General features: G+C 36.2%; 4 protein-coding genes across 4 annotated transcripts; all 4 read left to right on the plus strand.

Moving 5' to 3' along the window:
- The first annotated feature begins 10790 nt into the window (after positions 1 to 10790).
- On the plus strand, positions 10791 to 13688 carry LOC140963632 (glycerate dehydrogenase). The gene is made up of 13 exons (XM_073423024.1): positions 10791 to 11103; positions 11212 to 11295; positions 11420 to 11560; positions 11799 to 11920; positions 11992 to 12073; positions 12155 to 12227; positions 12304 to 12395; positions 12511 to 12585; positions 12744 to 12851; positions 12969 to 13046; positions 13133 to 13177; positions 13262 to 13376; positions 13458 to 13688. Exons 1-13 carry the CDS (start codon positions 10981 to 10983, stop codon positions 13478 to 13480), a joined length of 1161 nt encoding a protein of 386 aa, XP_073279125.1. The 5' UTR covers positions 10791 to 10980; the 3' UTR covers positions 13481 to 13688.
- A 672-nt stretch (positions 13689 to 14360) lies between these two features.
- On the plus strand, positions 14361 to 16035 carry LOC140963220 (SKP1-like protein 1A). Its single transcript, XM_073422511.1, has 2 exons — positions 14361 to 14867; positions 15687 to 16035. Exons 1-2 carry the CDS (start codon positions 14532 to 14534, stop codon positions 15858 to 15860), a joined length of 510 nt encoding a protein of 169 aa, XP_073278612.1. The 5' UTR covers positions 14361 to 14531; the 3' UTR covers positions 15861 to 16035.
- An 854-nt stretch (positions 16036 to 16889) lies between these two features.
- LOC140962447 (glycine cleavage system H protein 2, mitochondrial-like) lies at positions 16890 to 19816 on the plus strand. Its single transcript, XM_073421341.1, has 3 exons — positions 16890 to 17077; positions 18078 to 18337; positions 19477 to 19816. Exons 1-3 carry the CDS (start codon positions 17002 to 17004, stop codon positions 19603 to 19605), a joined length of 465 nt encoding a protein of 154 aa, XP_073277442.1. The 5' UTR covers positions 16890 to 17001; the 3' UTR covers positions 19606 to 19816.
- Positions 19817 to 21082: 1266 nt separating this feature from the next.
- Positions 21083 to 22536, plus strand: LOC140963141 (aquaporin PIP2-7-like). Its single transcript, XM_073422395.1, has 4 exons — positions 21083 to 21501; positions 21624 to 21919; positions 22016 to 22156; positions 22260 to 22536. Exons 1-4 carry the CDS (start codon positions 21213 to 21215, stop codon positions 22377 to 22379), a joined length of 846 nt encoding a protein of 281 aa, XP_073278496.1. The 5' UTR covers positions 21083 to 21212; the 3' UTR covers positions 22380 to 22536.
- The last annotated feature ends 509 nt before the right edge of the window (positions 22537 to 23045 follow it).

Here is a 23045-nt window from a genome sequence, read left to right on the forward strand (position 1 = left end):
CTTTACCAAAAGTTATAGCTGATGGTAATTGTGCAATTTAAATCTTTTAAACCGCACAGCAGCTCAAACACCATGGTTCGATCGCTCTACCAAACAAAGACAATTATTGCACCCAACAAATGTCTTATTACGAACCGCAAAAATTAACTCATATTTTGTAGACTTTGATGAAATGCTACTACGTACCAGAGTTTCGTACTAATATCTAGGCTATCAAAAACAGCACGTAGCTAAATATGATATGGTCCGGATACTATTTTGTACGAACCAAATATACAAGTAAATATTAATTGTGGAGTTTGTTTGATAAGGTTTAACCTAAAATACAATAATGAATATGGATCATCGGATGTAACTAACATCTTTAAAATGGGTCCCTACGGTATCAAAATCAAAAGGCATAACAAAAAATACGCAGATTGAAGATATAAATTAAAGGTGGTGTTTCCAAGAGATTAGGGTAAAGTCCAAATGACATTAGTTATGGTTTCTTAGTGAGAAGGTAGTTGAAGAATTGTGGGTGTATATGATTAACATAAAGTCATTATGAGTTTGAGGTACCGGGTACGTATGGTTATCGAGTTATGTAAAATTGCGTTCGAGAAGTTTTCGATTATAGTTTTATTATTTACAATTAAATAATATATCAAGGTATAATTCTATATCTTATTTGATGACACGTTATTAATATAAAATAAAATATATTTCAAATAACATCATAATTGAGTGAACTTGAAATTTATCATAATTAACTTGAGATAGTATATAAACATATAATGATGAATTTGAAGTTTATGGTCTGTCTTGTATAAACAATAAAAATAAATTTGAAATCTAAAAATAAATTTGAAATCAAACACAACCTAAATGAATTGTGGGTATATATATTTTGTAAAAACATAAATCTTTCTCATTCGAGATATGAAAAATCATAATTATCCGTTACTTTATTTAGTAGGTCTTCTAGAAGATCAGTAGGTTGAGAGCAAGGAAAAATAACAGAAGAAAAAAAACACGAGTTTGGTTGTGGTTGTGTGTGGGCTTAATTTGGTTTACCTTCCTCTTACCTTTTTCTTTTTCCCGCAATAAGAGGGGTGTAACATAAGTTTAGGTGAAGTAGGGCAAGCTTTTCTTGTTCTTAGTCTCGTTGGAGAAGAGGGGATATTTATGAAAATGGACTTAGTAAATTAAATTTTTTTTTAAAAAAAAATAACATGTATTTAAATACATAGAATGTAATATTTAAAAATAATGGCTCAGATAACAAAGTAGAGTGTGATGTTTAAATAACTTTTTTTTAAAAAAAAAATTATGTGTAGAAGTTTGAACTGCTGGTTATTGATGAAGTTTGGGACTAGGAGAAGAAACTGAAGAACAAGAATGGATGTCCACTTGTTTGAATTTAATGCCTTTGTTTTCACCAAACCTTCCCATTTAATTTAATGCCTTTGTTTTTACCTAACCTTCCCATTTTCCAAATGCCACACTCCAAATTCGGCTCCACCACTTGGTTTGAATGATAATTGATACCCATGAATGATCCATCATGATCAGGTTTAACCTCTGGCCCATTATTAATCAAGAGAGGTGGCATATGGCTGGTCCAAGTACTATCCAATAAATATCAGTTTTCAATGTCAAATTCATTGATTCACTATATTAATTTTTAGCATCACTCTTAAATATTTTCTTATTCTATTTTCAGTATTTGACTTGAGTGTCGGAGAGGCTACATCGGGATAGCCTCTCAGCCCCCTCCTTTTGAACGGTCTCCTTTGTGATTTCAGGTTTAGAGTAAATTTGAATTCTGCATTCGGACTAGTATCACCTATTGGAATCGATCCCTATATTTTTAGTGAGTATCAACAACATTTTATCTTCTTTTCAATGTTTACCATACTTAGGTTAAGTTTTCTACACAAAAATTCCATGAGTAACCTGAGTGTATGAAAAAATAATATTTTTTATGTCAAAAGTATAACTTTTTATTGTAAATATAAGCAGAGTTGTTTCACAAATAAAGATCCATGAGATCGTATCATAAAAGATCTAATAAAATTTATATGTTAAATAAATTATCGGTTAATGAGCTACTCCTCTTATTGAACATCTAAACTATAATTGATCCAAATATATGAGGATTATGTATTAATACCGAAATCATTAAATATAACTTATGAAGAATATGTTGAACTCGACCTGATTTATTCGGGTTAGCTAAATTTGATATTGAAATAAATAATTAAAAAAACAAACAAAAGCAGAAAGAAGAGAAGAAGTGGAAGTCCAAAATTCACAGCATGTGTTGGTTTCTTCATTTTTTTAACAATGAAATTTTTGAAATTTGTTTTTACTCAAAAAAATTGTTCTATTCAAGTACAATAATTGACACCCCTGTCTATCACCCCCGCACATAATTTCAAAGTTGTTCACATTTTCTCAAATAACGTACAACTTTCTCACATCCCGATCTATTTTAAATTAAATTATGTAAATGCGGTAGTCTGGTAGATTTAGGTGTAAAAAAGCTTTTATACATTAATAAATCTAATGATGTTATGTAGAAGTTCATATATACTCTTGCAAATTAAAGGTGAAGAAATGGTAATCCCGATATTTATAAAAGATAAATTTTATATAAAACCTATTCTCTATTTTATAATTTTTCGTATTTTATTGGATTTTTTTTTACCCCTCTAGTTTTCTCTTTGGAATTACCATCAATTTAGCTAGACGTCGCTACGGGTCGGTCCAAGTCAGACTCGACGGGTTAGGGTCAAGAAAATCCTGACCCTTAATCACGGTCCGAGTCGTGAACGCGACGGTCTGAGTCCGGCCCTGGTTAATCGTCGGTTCCAGGTCTGGTTCAACCATTTTTTTTAAATAAATTATTATTTAAAAAGAGTTGCACTTATATAGTTATAACTATTTAGTATAATTATATAAGTTTCTTATGTATATTAGTAAATTGAAGCATGGGGTTAGATCCAAAGACACGGGGGTTGAGAAGTTTTCAGGGCTGCGAATCAGGCAGGTGTAGCTTGAATTTCAGCATAGAAGAAATCTTGACGGGTTACTGTTATTACACTGGAATCATTGGCTATTTAAAGTTGAGTTCGTACAGTATTATAGTTTTACATCTACAATTATGTATGCAGTTATCTCCTGTGCATCTTCAGAATTAAGTTAATTGCATAAGCCTATCTCATGCTGTATAATATTTATAGTTCTTATTCTTTAATTGCAATATTTATAGTTCTTATTCTTTACAGCCTATCTCCTGTAATTACATATTTGTACATCTTCAGACGTCAAGGAAAATACTGCCACTACCATACACCCTCCGTGACAGTCTTTTCACCTTCATCATTTGGAAATATAGCTGAGTTTTTTTCCTGATTGAACTTTGAGAACAGAATGCATCAAAAAAGTACGTCAATACAAGAACAGAACTTAAAGGAGGGTAGGTAGCTCTAGCCAATAAATGAGAAATTTGTAATGATCTTGTTAAGATGCCCTCTGAAAAATAATAGTTGAACTTTTATCAGAAATTTAAGGACAGCTTTCAGAGATCGTCTACAGTCAGAAGGAATTTACGTTGTCAATCCTAAGAGTGACAGACCAACGTTCACAAAATCTGCTCAGCCTGTTAAATTATTGTCTGTAGAAGGATTAAGGAAGGCCTTAAGGTTTGTGTGCACTTTGTGAACCTTTTTGTTATTCATTCATTATCGAACAATGTATATATAATGGTTACAAGTACAATATACAAGGTAAAAAAGAGTAATAATAGAAACTAACAATAATTACAATCATTAAGGAATAGCAAATTGGAATTATTTGTAATAGAAGCTAAATTATTGGGATGATACGTGATTGAAGCGGTGGAACATGATTGAAGCGGTGGAAGCGGTGGAATTTGTCCAACACCCCCCCTCAAGTTGGAGGTGGGATTGAGAGGTCAAGGACACCCAACTTGCGAAGTAGGTGATGAAATGTTTCTGCTCCAAGTGGTTTAGTAAAGATGTCTGCCAATTGCTCATGAGATCGAAGGAAGGATGGTGTGATCAGGCCAGCTTGAATCTTCTCGCGAACGAAATGGCAATCAAGTTCAATGTGTTTAGTGCATTCGTGAAACACGGGGTTGGAAGCAATGTGAATAGCAGCTTGGTTATCACAATAGACTGTAATTGGTTGAGAGAGAGGAAAGCCAAGATCTTGGAGAAGGTAGCATAACCATTGTAGTTCAGACGTGAGGGAAGCGAGAGAGCGATATTCTGCTTCAGCAGACGAGCGAGAAACAGTTGGTTGTTTCTTGGTTTTCCACGAAACAGGGCTAGAACCGAGCATGATGAAGTATCCAGTAGTGGAGCGACGAGTAGTTGGGCATCCAGCCCAATCAGAATCAGCATAACCAACCAAAGATAGAGGGCTGGATGCGGAGAGAAAAAGTCCTCTACCAATAGAACCTTTGAGATAACGAAGAACTCGATTAGCAGCATCGAGATGAACAGAATGAGGATTGTGCATGAATTGGCTAAGTGTATTTACAGTATATTGGATGTCAGGGCGAGTGACAGTGAGATAAAGGAGGCGGCCCACGAGACGACGATAACTGGCCGGATTGGAAAGTGGAGTACCATCAATTGGTCGTAATTGAAGATGTTGTTCCATCGGAAAATTGGAAGGTCGAGATCCAGTCATACCAGAATCACTTAATATATCAAGCACATATTTTCGCTGACAGAGGAAAATGCCTTTAGAGGAACGAGAGATCTCGATGCCTAAGAAATAACGTAGAGAACCAAGATCTTTGATGGAAAAGGATTGAGCAAGGAAAAGTTTGACATCAGAGATTGCTGTGTCATTGTTGCCAGTAATGATGATATCGTCGACATAAACAAAGACGAAAACAGAAGTATTAGCATGGTGGTAGGTAAAGAGGCTGTAATCTGAAATGGATTGTTGAAAACCACGTTGAATTAAGGCCGATGAAAACTTGGAGAACCATTGGCGGGAAGCCTGTTTGAGACCATAAAGTGATTTATGGAGTTTACAGACCTGAGTGGGATTGGTAGAAGAGAAGCCAGGGGGAAGTTTCATGTAAACTTCTTCATTGAGATCGCCCTGGAGAAATGCATTATTGACGTCGAGTTGATTAAGGGACCAATTTTTTATGGCCGCGATGGAAAGGAGGAGACGTACAGTGACAAGTTTGGCAACTGGTGCGAAGGTGTCATGATAATCGACACCTTCAATTTGAGTATATCCTTTGGCTACTAAACGTGCTTTATAACGTTCGATTGTACCGTCAAAATGATATTTGATTTTGTATACCCATTTACAACCGATAGGTGTTTTATTAGGAGGAAGTTGACATAAAGACCAAGTGTCATTTGATTCAAGGGCACGAATTTCATTTGACATTGCTTCACGCCAGTGGACCGATTTCACAGCTTGGGAATAAGAGCGTGGCTCGTGATTACTAAGTACGGTAGAGAGAAAAGCGCGATGAGAGCTGTGAAAGCGCGATAAAGAAAAATAATTCGTCAAAGGAAAATTGGTGGACGAAGAAACATTATGACATATGTAATCGTCGAGATGAGGTGGGGGGCGACGAGCCCGTTGAGGATGAGTGGGTACTGGTGTAGTAGAACATGAGGGTGTTTCCGCTGGTTGTGAAGCATTATCTGAATTAGGTTGTGAACTGATTGGAAGCGCAGTCATTGATGGAACATTATGAGAAATATTGTCCATGTATGAAGGCGCGTCATTGTTGTGAGGACGAGACACTGAAGGAATAGAAATATCAAATGTTTCTTCGTCATTAAGTGGAGTGATAAAGATTGATTCACTTGATGATGGAGAATGAATATCACGATATGGAAAGACATATTCATGGAAGATGACATGGCGGGAAACGGATATTCGCCGCGTGGTAATGTCATAAACGCGATATCCTTTTTGTCCAAAAGGGTAACCGACAAAGATATCAGGTTTGGCTCGTGCATCGAACTTATGTTGAATGTGCATATTTTTTGCAAAACATAAGCAGCCGAAAACCCGTAAGGATGAGTACGATGGAGCGGTTCCAAGTAAAATTTGATGAGGTGACTTGTACTGTAGCATTGGTGTTGGAAGTTTATTAATGAGGAATGCTGCAGTAAGAATACAATCTCCCCAAAAGGAAAGTGGCAGATTGGCCTGAAATCGTAGAGCTCGTGCGACATCAAGAAGATGACGATGTTTTCGTTCAACAATCCCATTTTGTTGGGGAGTTGCAACGCAACTTCGCTGGTGAGTAATGCCATTAGCGTGAAACCAATTTTGCATTTGCTTAGAAAGAAATTCAGTGCCGTTGTCGGAACGAATGACTTGCAATTGAGGGAGAAAAATTCCTCCTGTACCAGAACTTATTTTTGATATTTTTTTGTAAAATTGCCGATTGATTTGGTTGAAGAAATGATTCAACATATTAAAGGTTTCACATTTGTTTTTCATTAAATATATCCAAGTACATCTTGAATAATCATCTACAATCGTCAAGAAATAACGTGAACCATTATGCGATGGTATAGAAAAAGCACCCCAAATATCAACATGAATTAATTCAAAACAATGAGAAGAACTCGAGGTACTGCGAGAAAAGGAGAGGCGTGATTGTTTAGCCCGTGGACAAACGTCACAAATGAAACTTTTATTTGCATTAAAGTTGGGAAAATTCTTAACAATGAAATTAAAACGAGATGTTGATGGATGGCCGAGTCTAGCATGCCATATATCAAAATTATTACATAATTGAAATGAAAGGGCAGAATTGCAAGATAAATGTGCATCAAGATAGAAGAGTCCATTGCGAGCAGTACCCCGACCAATCATCTTCTTCGTTGTTCGGTCCTGAAATAGGCATTGAGAAGAAGAAAAAATCACATCACAATTACTTGATTTTGTTAATTGTGATATAGATAGCAGATTGAATTTAAAATATGGTATGTGGAAAACATTCTCAAGCGTGAGCGATGGAGAATAGCGAACAGTGCCTATGTGAATCACAGGCGCATAAGAACCATCGGGTATCTGAACCGATAAAGGTTTGTCGATAGATGTATAGGAAGAGAACGAGGATAAAGATGTGCATATATGGTTTGATGCCCCTGAATCAATAATCCAATAAGGGAAAGAACAAATTAGAATTGTACCTGCTAGGTGAGCTGATGGTCCATCTGATTCTTTGGCGGCCAGGAGTGCAAGGATTTTGTTGTATTGGTCAGGCGTCAATTGAGTAGGAGGGGCAACGGTAGTGGTTGGTGACGGGACTGATTTTTTTCCTTGTCTGTCGGGAAATCCATGGAGTTGGTAGCATGTGGCGAGTGTGTGGCCGTGTTTATTGCAATGATCACAGAAAGGGCGCGGACGTTTTCCAAAAGGTCGAGGCGCTGCTTTGTATGCTTGAAGTGCAGCGGAGTCGATGTTGGGAATTGTCCGGATATTGATTTCTTGTTGCTTCTTCTCTTGGCGTACAAGATTATATATACGCTGAATAGAAGGAAATGGTTCCATTAGGAGAATTTGGCTTCGAACAGCCGAGAAACTGTCATGAAGTCCCTGCAGAAATTCCATAGCACGGTCTTGATGTTGATGGTCAATGATGCCTTTTGCATTGCCACAGATGCAAGGAGGAATGGGAATGATGGAGTTGAGTTCATCCCATAATGATTTTAGTTGTGTGAAATACAAGGAGACAGACATGCCTTCTTGTTTGAGGGCAGCAATAGATTGCTTTAGTTGATAAATTTTGGGCGCATTTGATTGAGAGAAGCGCTCCTTTAAATCAATCCAGATCTGTGCTGCAGTATCAGCGTACAAGATGCTCGGACGAATGTCCGGGGAAACAGAGTTGAGAATCCAGCTACTTACCAAGTCATTGCATCGTTCCCAATTAGAAATGTCATCCTTTTCGGAAGGAACCGGAAGAGAGCCATCAACGAAAATCAGTTTGTTTTTTGCTCGAAGCTCCATCGTGATTGCACGACTCCAAGATCCATAATTGTCTCCTGTTAAGAGAGGAGTGACAAGGATTGTGGACGGGCTATCAGAATGATGAATGGCGTAGGAATTTGTTTTGATGGATGGTGGCATAGTGGTGTTTGATATCTCTTCATCTTCGGCCATGATGAAGGAAAAATAAAAAATGAAATGAAATGGGATTGTTCACCGCTCTGATACCATGTGAACTTTGTGAACCTTTTTGTTATTCATTCATTATCGAACAATGTATATATAATGGTTACAAGTACAATATACAAGGTAAAAAAGAGTAATAATAGAAACTAACAATAATTACAATCATTAAGGAATAGCAAATTGGAATGATTTGTAATAGAAGCTAAATTATTGGGATGATACGTGATTGAAGCGGTGGAACATGATTGAAGTGGTGGAAGCGGTGGAATTTGTCCAACAGTTTGTGTTTCTCCTATTTTATATACTTCATTAGCAGTCAGGAAAAAATTTGAATCATTGGACAGACGAGATTTTGCAAGTCCCCTTCCGAGCTCTTTTTATAACCGTAGTTTCTTTTTATTTATTTTTAAAACACATAATTTGGGACTTCTTGATGACTCTACATTCACTTTTGCTAACTCTCGGGGTTATATGCTACAGCAACGCCGACAAAGTGACAACAAATGTATATTCACAAGGAATAAGATTTCTGAATCATGTTGCAGGTATGCTACGATTCCATATTGTCCATGCTAATTCTAGCCATTGGATTTCCTTTACCAAATATATTTGTTTCAATCTCAGGGAAAAAGGGTCAGACAGAAACAGTAAATGTACTTAGATCAAAGAATAGAGAAGAGTTAAGGTATGTTAATTCTTGACAGATCATCAATAAATTCTCCATACACGAATTAATCACAAGAGATATGAGATGAAAATCTTGTGTATTGTGTTAAAAAATGAAGAAAGAATATACATTCCAGAAGTAGTTAACTCGACTTCTCCACACGTCTTCTGCTTGTGATACATGTGATAAGAAAACCAACTTTAACTGACTCTCTAACTAAGCCAACTTCTTTTTAACCAACTAAGCTAACTTGCTGCCATCTAAGCTATATATCTGTCTGCCAACTAAGCTAACTATCAACTAGATTTACAGTTGCTAACAAGGTTGTTGAAAATGGACTAATTTCGTTGACTCTCTTTTCTCACCTTTTCATTAATTGGTATGCTCTCCTGCTAATGATGGTTTGATTGTTCAGGTTCAGACCAAATCAAGAACCCAGAAGCAAAAAAATGAGAATGGAGCAGCGACAAGAAAATGAGCTGGTCGGTACTAAAATTATTGAGCTAGATATTGCAAGTTCCGACGAAGACTGACGTTCTAATGCTTCATCTGATATGAGTTCCCAAATTTGTAAAAATGTGTGGTGTTTATAAACCAAGAGATTCATACTCCAATGCAGTGGTTATCTCATGGATTTGCACGATATGCACTCTCCCAAAACAATGTATTTATTGTGTCGTGCGTGGATGATTGTAATGAAGAGTAGAAAAATGGGCATGATCTTGTGCATTTCTTTTTCCGTTGTGCCTCCATCGCATGTTCAATAAAAGCGTTACAGTAGCTTTAGCTTGAATAGAGAATGATACAAGGAAGACAATATAACGGGGATGGGACGGTGATGCCTTCTCCATCACCACCCTAATATCCTGTCTCTTTTGGATACGGGTTCTGGGAATACAGACATCATGACTTGTTAATTGTTAGGAAAAATAATGTATAATGAATAATTATTATTATTATTATTATTATTAAGGATGAAGATAACATTCCATACTTGCCCTCGATTTGCTGTACGGATTGAAAAATTCCCAGAACCCGTATCCAAAAACCTATCCACGAACCCGTCCATTTCTTTGAAATTGGTCTGATTCTGGACTGGCCTATTTTCAAGTATGCTAATTCCAACCCGCAGCAGAGTTGCACATAAGTTGGATGGGCCGTTACTCAATGAAACTAATAAAGATAAGAAATAGTTTAGTGATGGTCAGAATCGTCTGATGGTATTTGTGAGATTTCGGGTATGTTTTGTTTTCCATATTTTTGGAGGTTTTTTAATAACGTGAAAACCCACAACTGCTACTTTTTAGTATCCATTGAGTAAACCACATTAGGGGCAAGTTGTGTGCGACGTGATTGTCCTAGTAAGTGTTGGCATATGAATCAAACGCATGACTATTGTTCAAACATTAACCTATTTCACTAAATCGTACATAAGAGTGGTACCTAGATTCATTTTCTAGTCGATACTAATATGACATGGTTCATTGGGCAAACCTGGCCAGCTTCGCAACTCTCGTGGCTAATTAATACTAAAAAAAGACGGGTCGTGAAGACTACAAGATATGGAGTTGACCCGGACAGACTCGCGGCACGGCAACGGAGGAAATGAAGTTGAAGGAAAACTCAATCTTTGAGTGAACCTCATATTAAAACAATTGTTTACAAATTATGCTAGTCGGGTTAATCGTATTGGCCAAACTTCGTGCGACACTTTAGTCTAAAAAAGTGTTGGTAAGAATAATCAAAATCAATGTTGTATAACTTGAGAAGTTTCAAGAGCAGGAGTGCTAAACCTGTCATTTAACAAGAAGATAGCTTCCCATCCCTCTATGGCCACCCAATAGACGTATTATCTATTGCCAAATGAGAGGTCCAAATATTCTTCCAATTCACCAATAATCTAGTGTTGCACCACTTACCTTGACCATGTGTCCCCCCACCAAAAAAATCAAACTTCTATACCTTTTAACACATTCTTAATTGTATATGGAATGACTAATGATGTACCCCGCCGCAGCAAATCAAGATTTGTTTAAAAATTTGCCTCCTCCAATGCTGCACCATGAGATTACTGATAAACATTGAACACTGCAAGCACACATTCTAGTGTGAAAACTATCTTCAAACAAATGTCAAAGCCTCTGCAAATTGAAGTCCACAATCCGAGTGGAAAATACAGAGTTATCAGCACCAAACCCATGCCCGGAACCCGATGGATCAATCTCTTGATCGAACAAGATTGTCGTCTTGAAGTAATTTTCTTTGTCAAGAGCAGTCACCTTTCATTCAAACTTAGTTTTCGGAACCTCGGATTGATTTCTGCATTGATTCTTGTATTTTCTTAACTTTCTGTGCGACAGATATGCATACAGAAGAAAACCATATTGTCTGTTGAAGACATCCTTGCTTTGATCGGTGACAAATGTGATGGAGTCATTGGGCAGGTTGATACACACATGTAGCCTTTCGTTGCTCTATTTGAATCAATGGATTTTGGGAACCAATGCTTTAATTTTTTTCCCCCTGGTTGTGTTTGCTTTAGTACATTTTTATGTGTGTCTTTTACAGTTAACTGAGGACTGGGGGGAGACACTATTTTCAGCATTGAGCAGAGCAGGAGGAAAAGCATTTAGCAACATGGCTGTGGGGTACAACAATGTCGATGTGAATGCTGCTACTAAATATGGTGTTGCTGTTGGAAATACACCTGTAAGTTTATTTAGTTTTTGTTTTGTTTGTTTGATTGTGTATACCGTGATTTGTATAGCGGTATACATGTGGAAGAACAATTGCTTCGAGTGTGTGATTTCTTGTATAAATATATGCCTGTTGACTGGTTATCAGTGTGAACATTTCATTTGATGCGAATGAAAATTTATTCTTCCGTGAGAAAATACAAATGTGAAGTCGACATGTTCTTAATTTTAAAGGCGGCCGTTTTACGTAGGGAGTACTCACAGAGACCACAGCTGAGTTAGCTGCTTCCCTTTCGTTAGCTGCTGCAAGAAGAATTGTTGAAGCGGATGAGTTCATGAGGGCAGGATTATACAATGGATGGCTTCCTCATCTGTATGATATTCAACCAACTTTTAATACTTCATGGCCAAAGCAGCAATATAATTCGGACATTTTCTGTAAAGATTTGTAGGAAATTTACTCAAAGGACAGACAGTTGGAGTTATTGGAGCAGGTCGAATAGGATCTGCTTATGCTAGAATGATGGTAATCATGTACAAATTTTGTATTTTATTTAACTAAACTGAAGTGCTATCGGTACTGTGTCAAACTGATTATCTGTAATAGGTTGAAGGCTTTAAAATGAACCTGATTTACTATGACCTCTACCAATCCACTCGTCTTGAAAAGTTCGTCACAGGCACGCGCTCATCAATACAAGTGATGCTGTTACAGTCCTATTCATTATCAGATACTTATTTACTTTGAAATTGCAGCTTACGGGAACTTCTTGAAAGCCAATGGTGAAGAGCCTGTAACTTGGAAAAGGGCCACTTCGATGGATGAGGTTCTTCGAGAGGCTGATATGGTAAACTTTATCCTAGTAAAACTTTGATTCATGTGCAATTTTTATTTCATTTCTGAATAGTTCACTGGGCCTTTGATTGTTCAAGTTCTGTGATTCAACATTCGATACTTTGCAGATAAGTCTGCATCCGATCCTTGATAAAACAACTTATCATTTAGTCAATAAAGAAAGGCTTTCAAAGATGAAGAAGGTAATATATATAAAATACATGCCTCTAACTGATAAAATATCATAGCCTATGGCGAACATACATTTTTTTGTAGGGACGGCTGATATTACATGAAATTTGATTATTTTTTCATTCGCTGTGATTTCTATAGCCTCGTACTTTTGCCAATCTTTATGTAGGAAGCAATATTAATAAACTGCAGCAGGGGGCCTGTTATCGATGAGGTAGCTCTAGTGGAGCATTTGAAAGCGAATCCTATGTTTCGAGTTGGTCTTGATGTGTTTGAGGTGACTGCATATTTCTTCCTCCATCTTCCGAGACCTTACAGCACTACATTAAAACGACAAATCTGCGATAAAACAACGCGTTTTTTTTATATATACTTGTTTTTGTTTATTCAATAGGATGAGCCATACATGAAACCTGGACTTGCAGAAATGAAGAATGCAGTTATTGTTCCTCACATAGCCTCTGCTTCCAAGGTAACATTTTCTTTGATTTTCTTCCCCACCTGAAACCCTTTGAAAACCACGTCCATCACTACTTACATTTCTACTCTCACGTGCAGTGGACTCGCGAAGGAATGGCTACACTGGCTGCTCTAAACGTTCTGGTACTCCAGACATAAATCAAACCACAGCCATTATCAAGGCCTAAAATTTTATTTGGCAATCTTTTTTCTTGGTTCACATTACAGGGAAAAATAAAAGGATATCCAGTTTGGTCGAATCCCAACAGCGTGGAGGCGTTTCTTGACGAGAAATCAACTCCGCCTGCTGCATGCCCGAGCATTGTCAATTCAAAAGCTATAGGTAAATTATCTGCCGTTGAAGCACACTAGAATTCTTGATGGTCTTTCTTTTCCTAATCGTGGCTTCGTTAACTGGACGCAGGCGTACCGATTTCGAAGCTATAAACATTGATATGCAGCCCGCAAGAATACTATGTATCTAGTACAAAGCACATAAACATGGAGGAAGCTCCAAGTTTTTACTGCACTACAGCTAACACTTCGGTTCTTTTGATTTGAGAAATGAAATATAGAAATTGGAGCGCGGAATGCAAACTCTTGAATAATGAATTTTACAAAATTGTCTAGTTCAACTTAAAAAAATATACACAAACTTTGTAAGTAAGTCTCACTTGTTAATTTCGAGACACGGATTTCCAACTCAACTCATAAAAAATTATTGTATTTTATGTAAAAAAAAATAATATTATTTTTCATATTATATATGAGTTGAGTTAACCGTCTGAGAAGATATCTAATCAAAAAATAATATATTTTTTTCGTTTAATAAAAAACTATACTATTATATTAAATTTATAATTTATCTATAACTATCACTCCTTTTCAAAATTCGAAATTTTACAAATTATTTATTCAAATTTCAACGTAAGTCTGATTTCTCATGTCAACAATTTCTCGGATAAGCCTATCTGACAAAATTTGCCCTACCCAATGTAGTATATTTATCTTACATAGTTTGCAGACTATTGCGTGAACATGAAAATTTACCAAAAATAACTTTAACATGTTATGTCGTCAATAAAAATTGATTACAAACTATAACATCATATAAAAACTAACTAAATTCCAATAAAATAATCACCCACAAAGAACCTATTGTAAAAGCAATATATTAATACGAGTTTGATTATATATGATTTAATGTAAAATTATAAGCAAAATCAAAGAATTTAGATAGACTCTTGAGTCTTGAGTTACGAACTGACTTACAAAATATTCGAAAATCTATTTAAGATAATTTAAAATTTATGTTGTAATAATTTCAAATGTACTTCCTTTTCAAACGTTTCCTGTTGAAACTGGGAACGCGACTTATCCGAAAGAATGGCGTCTCAGCTTTTCTATGAATATACACATGGAGAGGAGTTGGTTCCGTCTTCTGCTGTAAAATATCCTTGATTCTATTAGGTTCAGAGTTTGGAATTTCGAAACAATCATGTCTTCCGCGGACGCCTCGAAGAAGATTATCGTGCTGAAGAGTTGGGAGGGGGACACGTTCGAGGTGGAGGAGTTGGTGGCGATGGAGTCGCAGACCATACGGAATATTATTGAAGATGACTGTGCCGATGCCTTCATCCCCCTGCCCAACGTCACCTCCAAGATATTGACGAAGGTGATCGAGTACTGCAAGCGCCACGTGCAAGCTGAGTCCGAGGCCGACGTTGCTGATGGCGTGACGATGGCCGCGGACAAATTGCCCGACGATGTGTTGAAGAAGTTCGATACGGAGTTTGTGGATGTTGATCAGGACACGCTATTTGATCTCATATTGGTAATCCAGTCTCTCTCTCACTCACTCTGTGATTGATTTTCCACTCTTTAGTTTTTAAACCTTGCCCTGTTCATCCTTTGTCATCCAATTTTTTTTCTTTTTTTGCTTGATTTACAATTGCGCCGACTTATGATTGTTTATAGGACATGCTGCTGTAGTTAACATGAATATATTATGTATGCACTGCTAGTGTTTGTGGAATCAGTGGATTTGATATTGAATCTGATTGGAATCTTGATTGCTCTGAAGTTTTGTGGTGTTGGGTGATGGCTTAAGCCTCATTGTCCGGTGCTCATTTTCTGTGCTACTAGTGTTATATTGAAGTTTCAACAAGATGTGATACAGTTGAAGAAACTTTAAAAAATTTGATATGTAGAAAATGTGTATAATTTTTTCGAGATCTTATCATATATAAACTCTAAAATCAAGTGTGATTGACTTTTTGGTAATTAGAGATGTGATGAAATAAGCGCGATGAAAATACTCGTGTTGATACAATGAGTATCGTGTAACATAAGAAAAGTATAATTAATTCATTCACAAGACCTTGAAAGTTGTAGCAAATTAATATCTATGGAAGAGATTAATATCTATGGAAGAGATTGATTCTGGCATAATTAATTGTTCTATTTTAACAACTACATTTTTTTCCTCTCACGTTTACTGATGGGGAAAGGCTTGTGACATATTGTTGTAATTCTTTAAGTAGGCATGTGTTTTGCTTTTGAAGTTGGATTTTACTCATTTGACTGGTGATTGGTGTTGCTAGAATATTTTGGTACTTGACCTATTTGTTATTTCAATTATCTTTATTTTCAGGCCGCCAACTACTTAAACATTAGGAACTTGCTTGATCTCACATGCCAAACTGTTGCCGACATGATCAAAGGGAAGTCCCCGGAGGAAGTCCGCAAGCTGTTCAACATCATAAACGACTACACCCCCGAGGAGGAAGAAGAAGTTCGCAAGGAGAATGCATGGGCATTCGAGTGACTTCTGCTTTGATATTCATACTTTATTAGTCCTTTTTTAAGCCTTTATTACTATTTTTTTAAAGTATTGACTCAAGCAAATATGTGGGATTATGTTCTTTCACATTTCTTTTAGTTGAATTGGTGATTCTGATCTATTTAATATTTGTATGCTCAATCTCAGCCAACAATTTCTACTTGATAAAACCCTTGATTGACATTCGCTCTTTGTATCTCATTATATCCACTATCTATAAAATCCTAAAATTTATTCAAATCGATACGTGTTTAGTCTTACAACGTAAATTCTATTCATGCCAACACCCTCTATTAAAACCCATTGCCGGGGCTGATTTTAAAGCTTTGACGATCCTTTTCTTTGTTTTCAACACTTCCATATTAATAAAGTTTTTTCAGCTCATAGTTCATCTTAAAAATCTTTCTATGAACTTTTATTTTAAATAAAAAAATCCAAAACGGTACAAATTTTTATTGGTTTTACTCCAAAAACATCCTTACCCCAATTTATGAATTGCTTTTGAGTTATCGAATAAAATATTATGATTTCAAATTTATATATAATATATTCAAATTTATTGGACCTTGCTATGATTCCATTATTTATTAATATAAAACAAGTAATGTTCAAATCAAATTGAAAATTTTAGGGTTTTACTTATTTATTTTACACCACCTAATCTAAATGGCACCATTTCTAAATTTAGGTGAACCATTGTTTTCTCTGGTTTAAATAACATCCATACATATAAAAATTTGTAAAAGTAAAAACTTATGTGAGACGGTTTTACGTGTCATATTTTGTGAGACGAATCTCTTATTTAGGTCATCCATGAAAATGTATTATTTTTTATTGTGAATATCGGTAGGGTTGATTCGTCTTATTCGTGAGACCGTAGCTACTCATTTATAAATCCCTAAAATATTTCAATTTTACACTGATTAACTAATAATATAAAATATAAATCATAATTAAATGTCGAATTCTAGAGCTCTTAATTTTATAATTAGAAAAATGAAATAATATAGAATTGACAAAACTTGCCCTACCAAACCTATTCATCTTCGATCGATCACGGCTTACCAACTTGTAGTCCCCCTACACTGAGAAAGCAAACACGAACAGTGGTGGGTTTTGATTGAACATGGCGTCTAAGTTCTGGGCGACGAGAGCTGCTTCGTACCTTAGGATCTCTGTTTCCTGCAGAGCTTTTGCCACTGGTACGTTTATCCATATTTGGTTTCTTGTTTTTGCTGGTTTCTGGATCTGTCATTTCGGCAGTATGGATATTTTTAATGGGTTTTTATCAATTCCAGCACATCTTTTGATCTGCGATTATTGGTTTTGAAGATCTGATCTGTCGGATAGGAGTTCATGGCTGGTTTTGTTTTTGTTATGAATGTTTGTCTGTCTGCGTGTGTTTTCTCTTGTTCTTTGTGTTGTGCATTTTTGAATTAACGAATGTCTTACGGAATTATGTCAACGTTCTTGAGAACGATAAATAGTTGCGGTGGGATTTTACATTGTTATTTAACATGTCAACGTGGTTTGAAAGTGATCTCCCTTTTACGTGACAAAAATGAAGGAATTTGCTGTTACGAACTCACCCTTTGAATATTTGAGACATTTATTACACAGCTAACACATTTTTGACTAGTTTTGATGTGTTTGAATGCTAAAACGAGTATAATTGACCCATTCGAAATGGTGAAACGAACGGAGTGGTATGCTGTGGAAAGGACAATGCTCGTTATGGAAATTGCTTCATCTTCTTTCGAATCATAAATTTCCTGCTCCAATATTTGTGATTCGCGTCACATGGTCCTTGTATGTTAGCTTTTACCAAATAGCCTCAATCTGCGATGTATATTACTATATTAGGACACTGGCATGACTCGGCATTAGTCACACGACAACAAAAGTTGATTGATCGGGAGCAATGGTTACCAATATGGTCCTTTGTTGTTGCTTACATAGTACATCAATGGAAACAATGTAAAGTGACGCAATATACTGGAAATATATTAACTTTTAAACTGAATGAAGTATGGTTGAATTTGTTTACAAACCTGTTTTGTTCATTCATGAAGGCAAATATCGGAAATATATTAACTTGCCTTGTTCTGGATATATCTTATTTGATCTATCATGTTCGTGAAATTTGTCAAGGTTTTGTTAATATGATATCTATTATCAAGATCTCTTCTTTGACTTCTGCAGTCATAAAGGATCTTAAGTATGCCGATTCTCATGAATGGGTGAAAGTGGAAGGCAATTCTGCTACCATAGGCATCACTGATCATGCCCAAGATCACTTGGGGGATGTTGTATATGTCGAACTACCTGAAACAGGTGCTGAAGTGAAGCAAGGTGCAAGTTTTGGTGCAGTTGAAAGCGTCAAAGCAACTAGCGACATCAACTCTCCCATTTCAGGGAAAGTGGTTGAAGTTAACACAGAGCTCAATGATTCTCCTGGTCTGGTGAGTGCTCCTGCCATCAAATTGCGATTTTGTCCTTTCCATCAATTGGCATGTGGCGGTCGCAACCCTTAAGTAATTTCTTTTTCTTTTTGTCATTTTGTTTATACTGATTGTATGTCCAATGCTTCAACTTGCGATATTATGGAAGGGTGTAAGAAATGGAGACAGGAGAAGAAAATTCATCAAAAGAAAAGTCCTGGAAAAAATAAAAAAAACAACAAAAGTAATATTGACAAAAGAGGAAGGACTAAGAAGCAAGATGCCCTTGCAGAGTTAGCACCGACCTTATCGTGTTACATTGTTGGTTGCTTGGGTTTGAGTTTGCTTTGAAATTTGAAGTCCCCGTGGTCCAAAATAAAGTATTTATGCATTTGGTTGCTATGGCTGTTGTGAATAATCAAGAGTACTAATCAGAGTGTACCACAGACAATATGACAATGTGATTGATATATTGTGTTTTTTTTAACGTCTTTCTTTCTATTATTTTAGTACCACCTCCGATGATGTTTATTGTGCAGAAAGGTGTTATCTTGAGAATCAGTGATACAATGATACAATCTCAGACTCAAGAATATTTCAACCACTAAATTTTCATACTTTTCTCAAGTTTCAACGATTCATATCCAAATAATTATTACCAATAAAGTAAAAAATTAATATGGCACTTCCTGTTCTTTTCATATCAGTTATTTATTTGTGTTCGTTATCTTGTAAAGAGGTTTAGTCAGCTAGTATTCATTGCACAAAAGCTGTTTGAATAGATGAGTTTTGCAAAGCTTAAAGGCTGCTTATTCGGGCCGAGTGACAGTGCCAAAAGACTTCTTTTTGTTATATGGTTTTGTCTTCAGTGTCTTTAGTTTATGTTTTGATAGTTGGATCAAATTATTTTATTTCGTAGAATATAACTGATGGTAAAGAGATTTATAGTAGGTAAGTAAGAGAATCATAAGCTAAATCTGCTGCTCAAAGGTCAAGACCTTGATCTTTGCTATATTCTGATTGATGCCGATCAATCTATACTCGATGGTCTTGTGCTCTTTGGAAAACAAGACGATACCATTGACACGGACTTTAGTGCCCTTTTATGGTGCTTGTCCCCATTAATATTCTCACTAACTGTGTTGAATTCTGCATTGAAGATCAATGCTAGCCCTTACGAGAAAGGATGGATCATAAAGGTAGAGATAAGCGAAGCCGATGAAGTAAAAAACCTAATGGGCCATGATCATTACACCAAGTTTTGTGAAGAAGAAGATGCCAAACACTGATGGAGGAGAAGTTCCATGATTCATTGGAAAAATCTTCTCTTTTTTCGAAAAAACAGTACTAAAGAGCTCGAGGATGAAGCAGTTTTGTGAAGCTCCGATTTCTTTTTCATTTTACTTGTTTGACAAAGGACACATTGAAGTTCTTTGTGACGTTTGGATTGAGTTTAAGAATAAATTTTCTTGTGGCTAATCCTATTAGTTGAATTTTCTAGTCTCTTCATGTCTACTATTTGAATAAGTCAAGGTATATATATGCGCGTGTGTGTGTGTGTGTGTGTGTTAACGTTGATATCTTCTGTATCGAGTACTTATTTTTAACGTGTCAAAGACAATGAGTGATCTTTTAAGTTTTATGTTTCAAATCGGTTTTTCAAAGTTGACGTTGTAGTTTCATTTGAATGCACAAATTTGAAGGCCTAAATAAAATTGTCTCAACTTGGATTTTCTCAATACATAAAGCAAAAGTAGAGTTGTCATTGGTTTTCAGTCCATCTCAATCAACATCAGACGAAAATCTTGAATTCGAAATCCAATTATAACAAAAATATAGTCTGTCAAATACCAATATTAGACGACAAACAAAATAAAAACTTAGAGTTTCCAAAGTTTGAACTTTTAGAAGATGACGAAAATGTAGGTAGAGAAACCTTCACTTATTTCTATATATTTGAAATTTAAAGTGTACTATCCAATCCAAGGAATCCAACTTTAATTTACCTATGTATTAATAATAATAATAACACGAGGACAATGATAAAAGACGTTGGACCCGACAGCATCCTTTTACGATGATTAATGACACCGAATAAAGTACTCGTTAGTGCTCAAAGATAAGTAAGCAGGTGGTTTTCCAATTTACTAATTCTTATTCACAGATTATCATGTTATGTACATGCACATATATATTCAAATCTATGTTTCTTATAATTATTTTTAAACTCGAGATTTCGTTCAAACTTGAGATTGTCACCTATGTTAATTTTATTTGATGTAGTGCGTCTTACGTCGCATTCGATTTAAAATTTAGGAATTATTTGGTTTTGTATCAGAATTTTTGGAAATCGAAGCAATAATATATACTCATTAGATATGTGTTAAATATGTTCGTATGATAAAAAAGTAAAATGTAAACTACGACATCTGAGTAAATCGTTCTATCCAAATTCAGTCCAACAAGCTTGATTGAGAAAATATTTATAGAGAAAATCGAAATCATGACATTTTATTACGTGTTCACCTATTTTACTATCTTAAAATTGGTGACGATAAATAAAAATTTTATTTCATAATTTAAAGGAGGGATGTTTGGAAAAGAAGAGATGTAGCCGTTGGTTATAGGCCCTACTTTCCACAGCACAGCACACAACAAAGATTATTAGCTCTCACATGGTCTCGCTGTCTTTTACCCCAAACTTTTCCTACTTTTTCCCAAACTACCCTCCCTTTATGCTGCCATTTTCTTCTCCTGCTCTATTTAGTTCCACATTCACGGCCATTCAAGGATTCTGTATTCACCCCAAAACCTGAGAATTACGTACATTCGAGTTGGAAAAAGGAAGAGATTAACTACACAAATTCCATTTTTTGGTGTAGGAGAGTAAGAAAGGATGACGAAGGAAGTGGGTGAAGAAGGGCATGTGCAAAGGAAGGATTACGTGGACCCGCCGCCGGCGCCGCTGCTTGACATGGCTGAGCTGAAGCTGTGGTCCTTTTACAGGGCACTCATCGCGGAGTTCATCGCCACCTTGCTCTTCCTCTACGTAACTGTTGCTACTGTGATCGGCCACAAGAAGCTCAGCGCCGCCGACCAATGCGACGGCGTTGGGATCCTTGGGATCGCATGGGCATTTGGTGGCATGATCTTCATCCTCGTGTACTGCACCGCTGGCATATCAGGTAAATCCTGCAGCAGTAGTTTTTGCAAGATTCTTACGTGCTTGGTCTGTTTTACCCAGCAGCTCCGGTGGTACTACTGTTTCACCACTTCACTTGATTTTTTCTCTCTACTGTTTTCCCAGGTGGCCACATTAACCCAGCGGTGACATTCGGACTGTTTCTGGCAAGAAAGGTTTCCTTAATCAGAGCTGTAGCCTACATGGTGGCACAGTGTTTAGGCGCCATTTCTGGCGTTGGGCTAGTGAAAGCCTTTATGAAGAGCTACTATAATAGACTCGGGGGTGGCGCTAACTTTGTTGTGCATGGCTACAACAAGGGAACAGCTCTGGGTGCAGAGATAATCGGAACCTTCGTGCTTGTTTACACTGTTTTCTCCGCTACCGACCCCAAAAGGAGTGCACGTGATTCCCACGTCCCCGTAAGAACAAGAAACACGTTTCCATCCACCTTCTTCCGTGGTTTAATCACATGTTCTATCAAGATTTTTGAATATCTTATTATATTACATTTGTAGGTTTTGGCTCCTCTTCCCATCGGATTTGCAGTTTTCATGGTCCATTTGGCTACCATACCCATCACCGGAACCGGCATCAACCCAGCTAGGAGCTTAGGCGCTGCTGTCATTTACAACAACAAACAAATATGGGACGACCAGGTGAATCTTTCTCACAAAACATATCACAGAATCAATCACGATCGACTTTCATTACTAATATATAATTTTGAAAAAATCACGAACTGGTTTTGGATGGATGCAGTGGATTTTCTGGGTTGGACCATTTGTGGGAGCATTAGCAGCAGCTGTATACCACCAATACATCCTTAGAGCCGCCGCCATTAAAGCTTTGGGATCCTTCAGGAGCAACCCTACCAACTAATCGATCAGCTTTGAAATCAATCTTCTCTGTTGCCTTGTCAAGAAATCAAGAAGAGTTCTTTGTTTTACCTTTTTTTTTTTCCCTATTTATGTTTCATTTTGTATGAATCTTGAAATCTCTCTTCTTTTTATTATCATTAATATTAATTTGAATGCAACTTATCTATAAATTTTCTCAAAAACAGATTAGAACAAAATGAAATCTTATTTCGTATTTCACGATTCAGAAATGAACATCTTTTGGAAATGGACTTCTTGATACAAACAAATCCCTTATGTCAAAAATCGATCGAGAATGGAATTATGCGAAGCTAGCTGATGACTTCAAACATGAATTAATCTCGACTTTACTTTTGGGGTATAAGATATACTCACATCATTAATTAGACCACATGAACAAATTATTTCGAGCCTACTTTTGTTTTTTTATTTTTATATAAACTCCAAAAACTATAATAATATAATAATTATTATATTAATTAGTTTGATTATCTTACTACATGTTTTTTCTCAATCATTATAATTTGACGGAAATTATTTTAATCAAAATCAATTCGAACCATATATAAACCATAATCATAACAATCATGAGCCGAAATCAAAATCGTATAGAGCGATCTATCTTCCATTGGAAAAAAACCGTCAATTCGGACAATGACTTTTTGAG

This window comes from Primulina huaijiensis, chromosome 17, assembly GCF_012295235.1.
Source record: "Primulina huaijiensis isolate GDHJ02 chromosome 17, ASM1229523v2, whole genome shotgun sequence".
NCBI lineage: Eukaryota > Viridiplantae > Streptophyta > Magnoliopsida > Lamiales > Gesneriaceae > Primulina > Primulina huaijiensis.

Bases quoted from the DNA above. Each gene is read 5' to 3' on its own strand.
- LOC140963632 (XM_073423024.1), top strand. From the start codon at position 10,981: ATGTCAAAGCCTCTGCAAATTGAAGTCCACAATCCGAGTGGAAAATAC. The intron at 12,852-12,968 runs GTGACTGCATAT...TTTATTCAATAG, and splicing joins TTGGTCTTGATGTGTTTGAG to GATGAGCCATACATGAAACC. The intron at 13,377-13,457 runs GTAAATTATCTG...AACTGGACGCAG, and splicing joins TGTCAATTCAAAAGCTATAG to GCGTACCGATTTCGAAGCTA.
- LOC140963141 (XM_073422395.1), top strand. From the start codon at position 21,213: ATGACGAAGGAAGTGGGTGAAGAAGGGCATGTGCAAAGGAAGGATTAC. The intron at 21,920-22,015 runs GTAAGAACAAGA...TTACATTTGTAG, and splicing joins CACGTGATTCCCACGTCCCC to GTTTTGGCTCCTCTTCCCAT. The intron at 22,157-22,259 runs GTGAATCTTTCT...GGATGGATGCAG, and splicing joins AACAAATATGGGACGACCAG to TGGATTTTCTGGGTTGGACC.
- LOC140963220 (XM_073422511.1), top strand. From the start codon at position 14,532: ATGTCTTCCGCGGACGCCTCGAAGAAGATTATCGTGCTGAAGAGTTGG. The intron at 14,868-15,686 runs GTAATCCAGTCT...CTTTATTTTCAG, and splicing joins CGCTATTTGATCTCATATTG to GCCGCCAACTACTTAAACAT.
- LOC140962447 (XM_073421341.1), top strand. From the start codon at position 17,002: ATGGCGTCTAAGTTCTGGGCGACGAGAGCTGCTTCGTACCTTAGGATC. The intron at 17,078-18,077 runs GTACGTTTATCC...TGACTTCTGCAG, and splicing joins CTGCAGAGCTTTTGCCACTG to TCATAAAGGATCTTAAGTAT. The intron at 18,338-19,476 runs GTGAGTGCTCCT...TCTGCATTGAAG, and splicing joins TCAATGATTCTCCTGGTCTG to ATCAATGCTAGCCCTTACGA.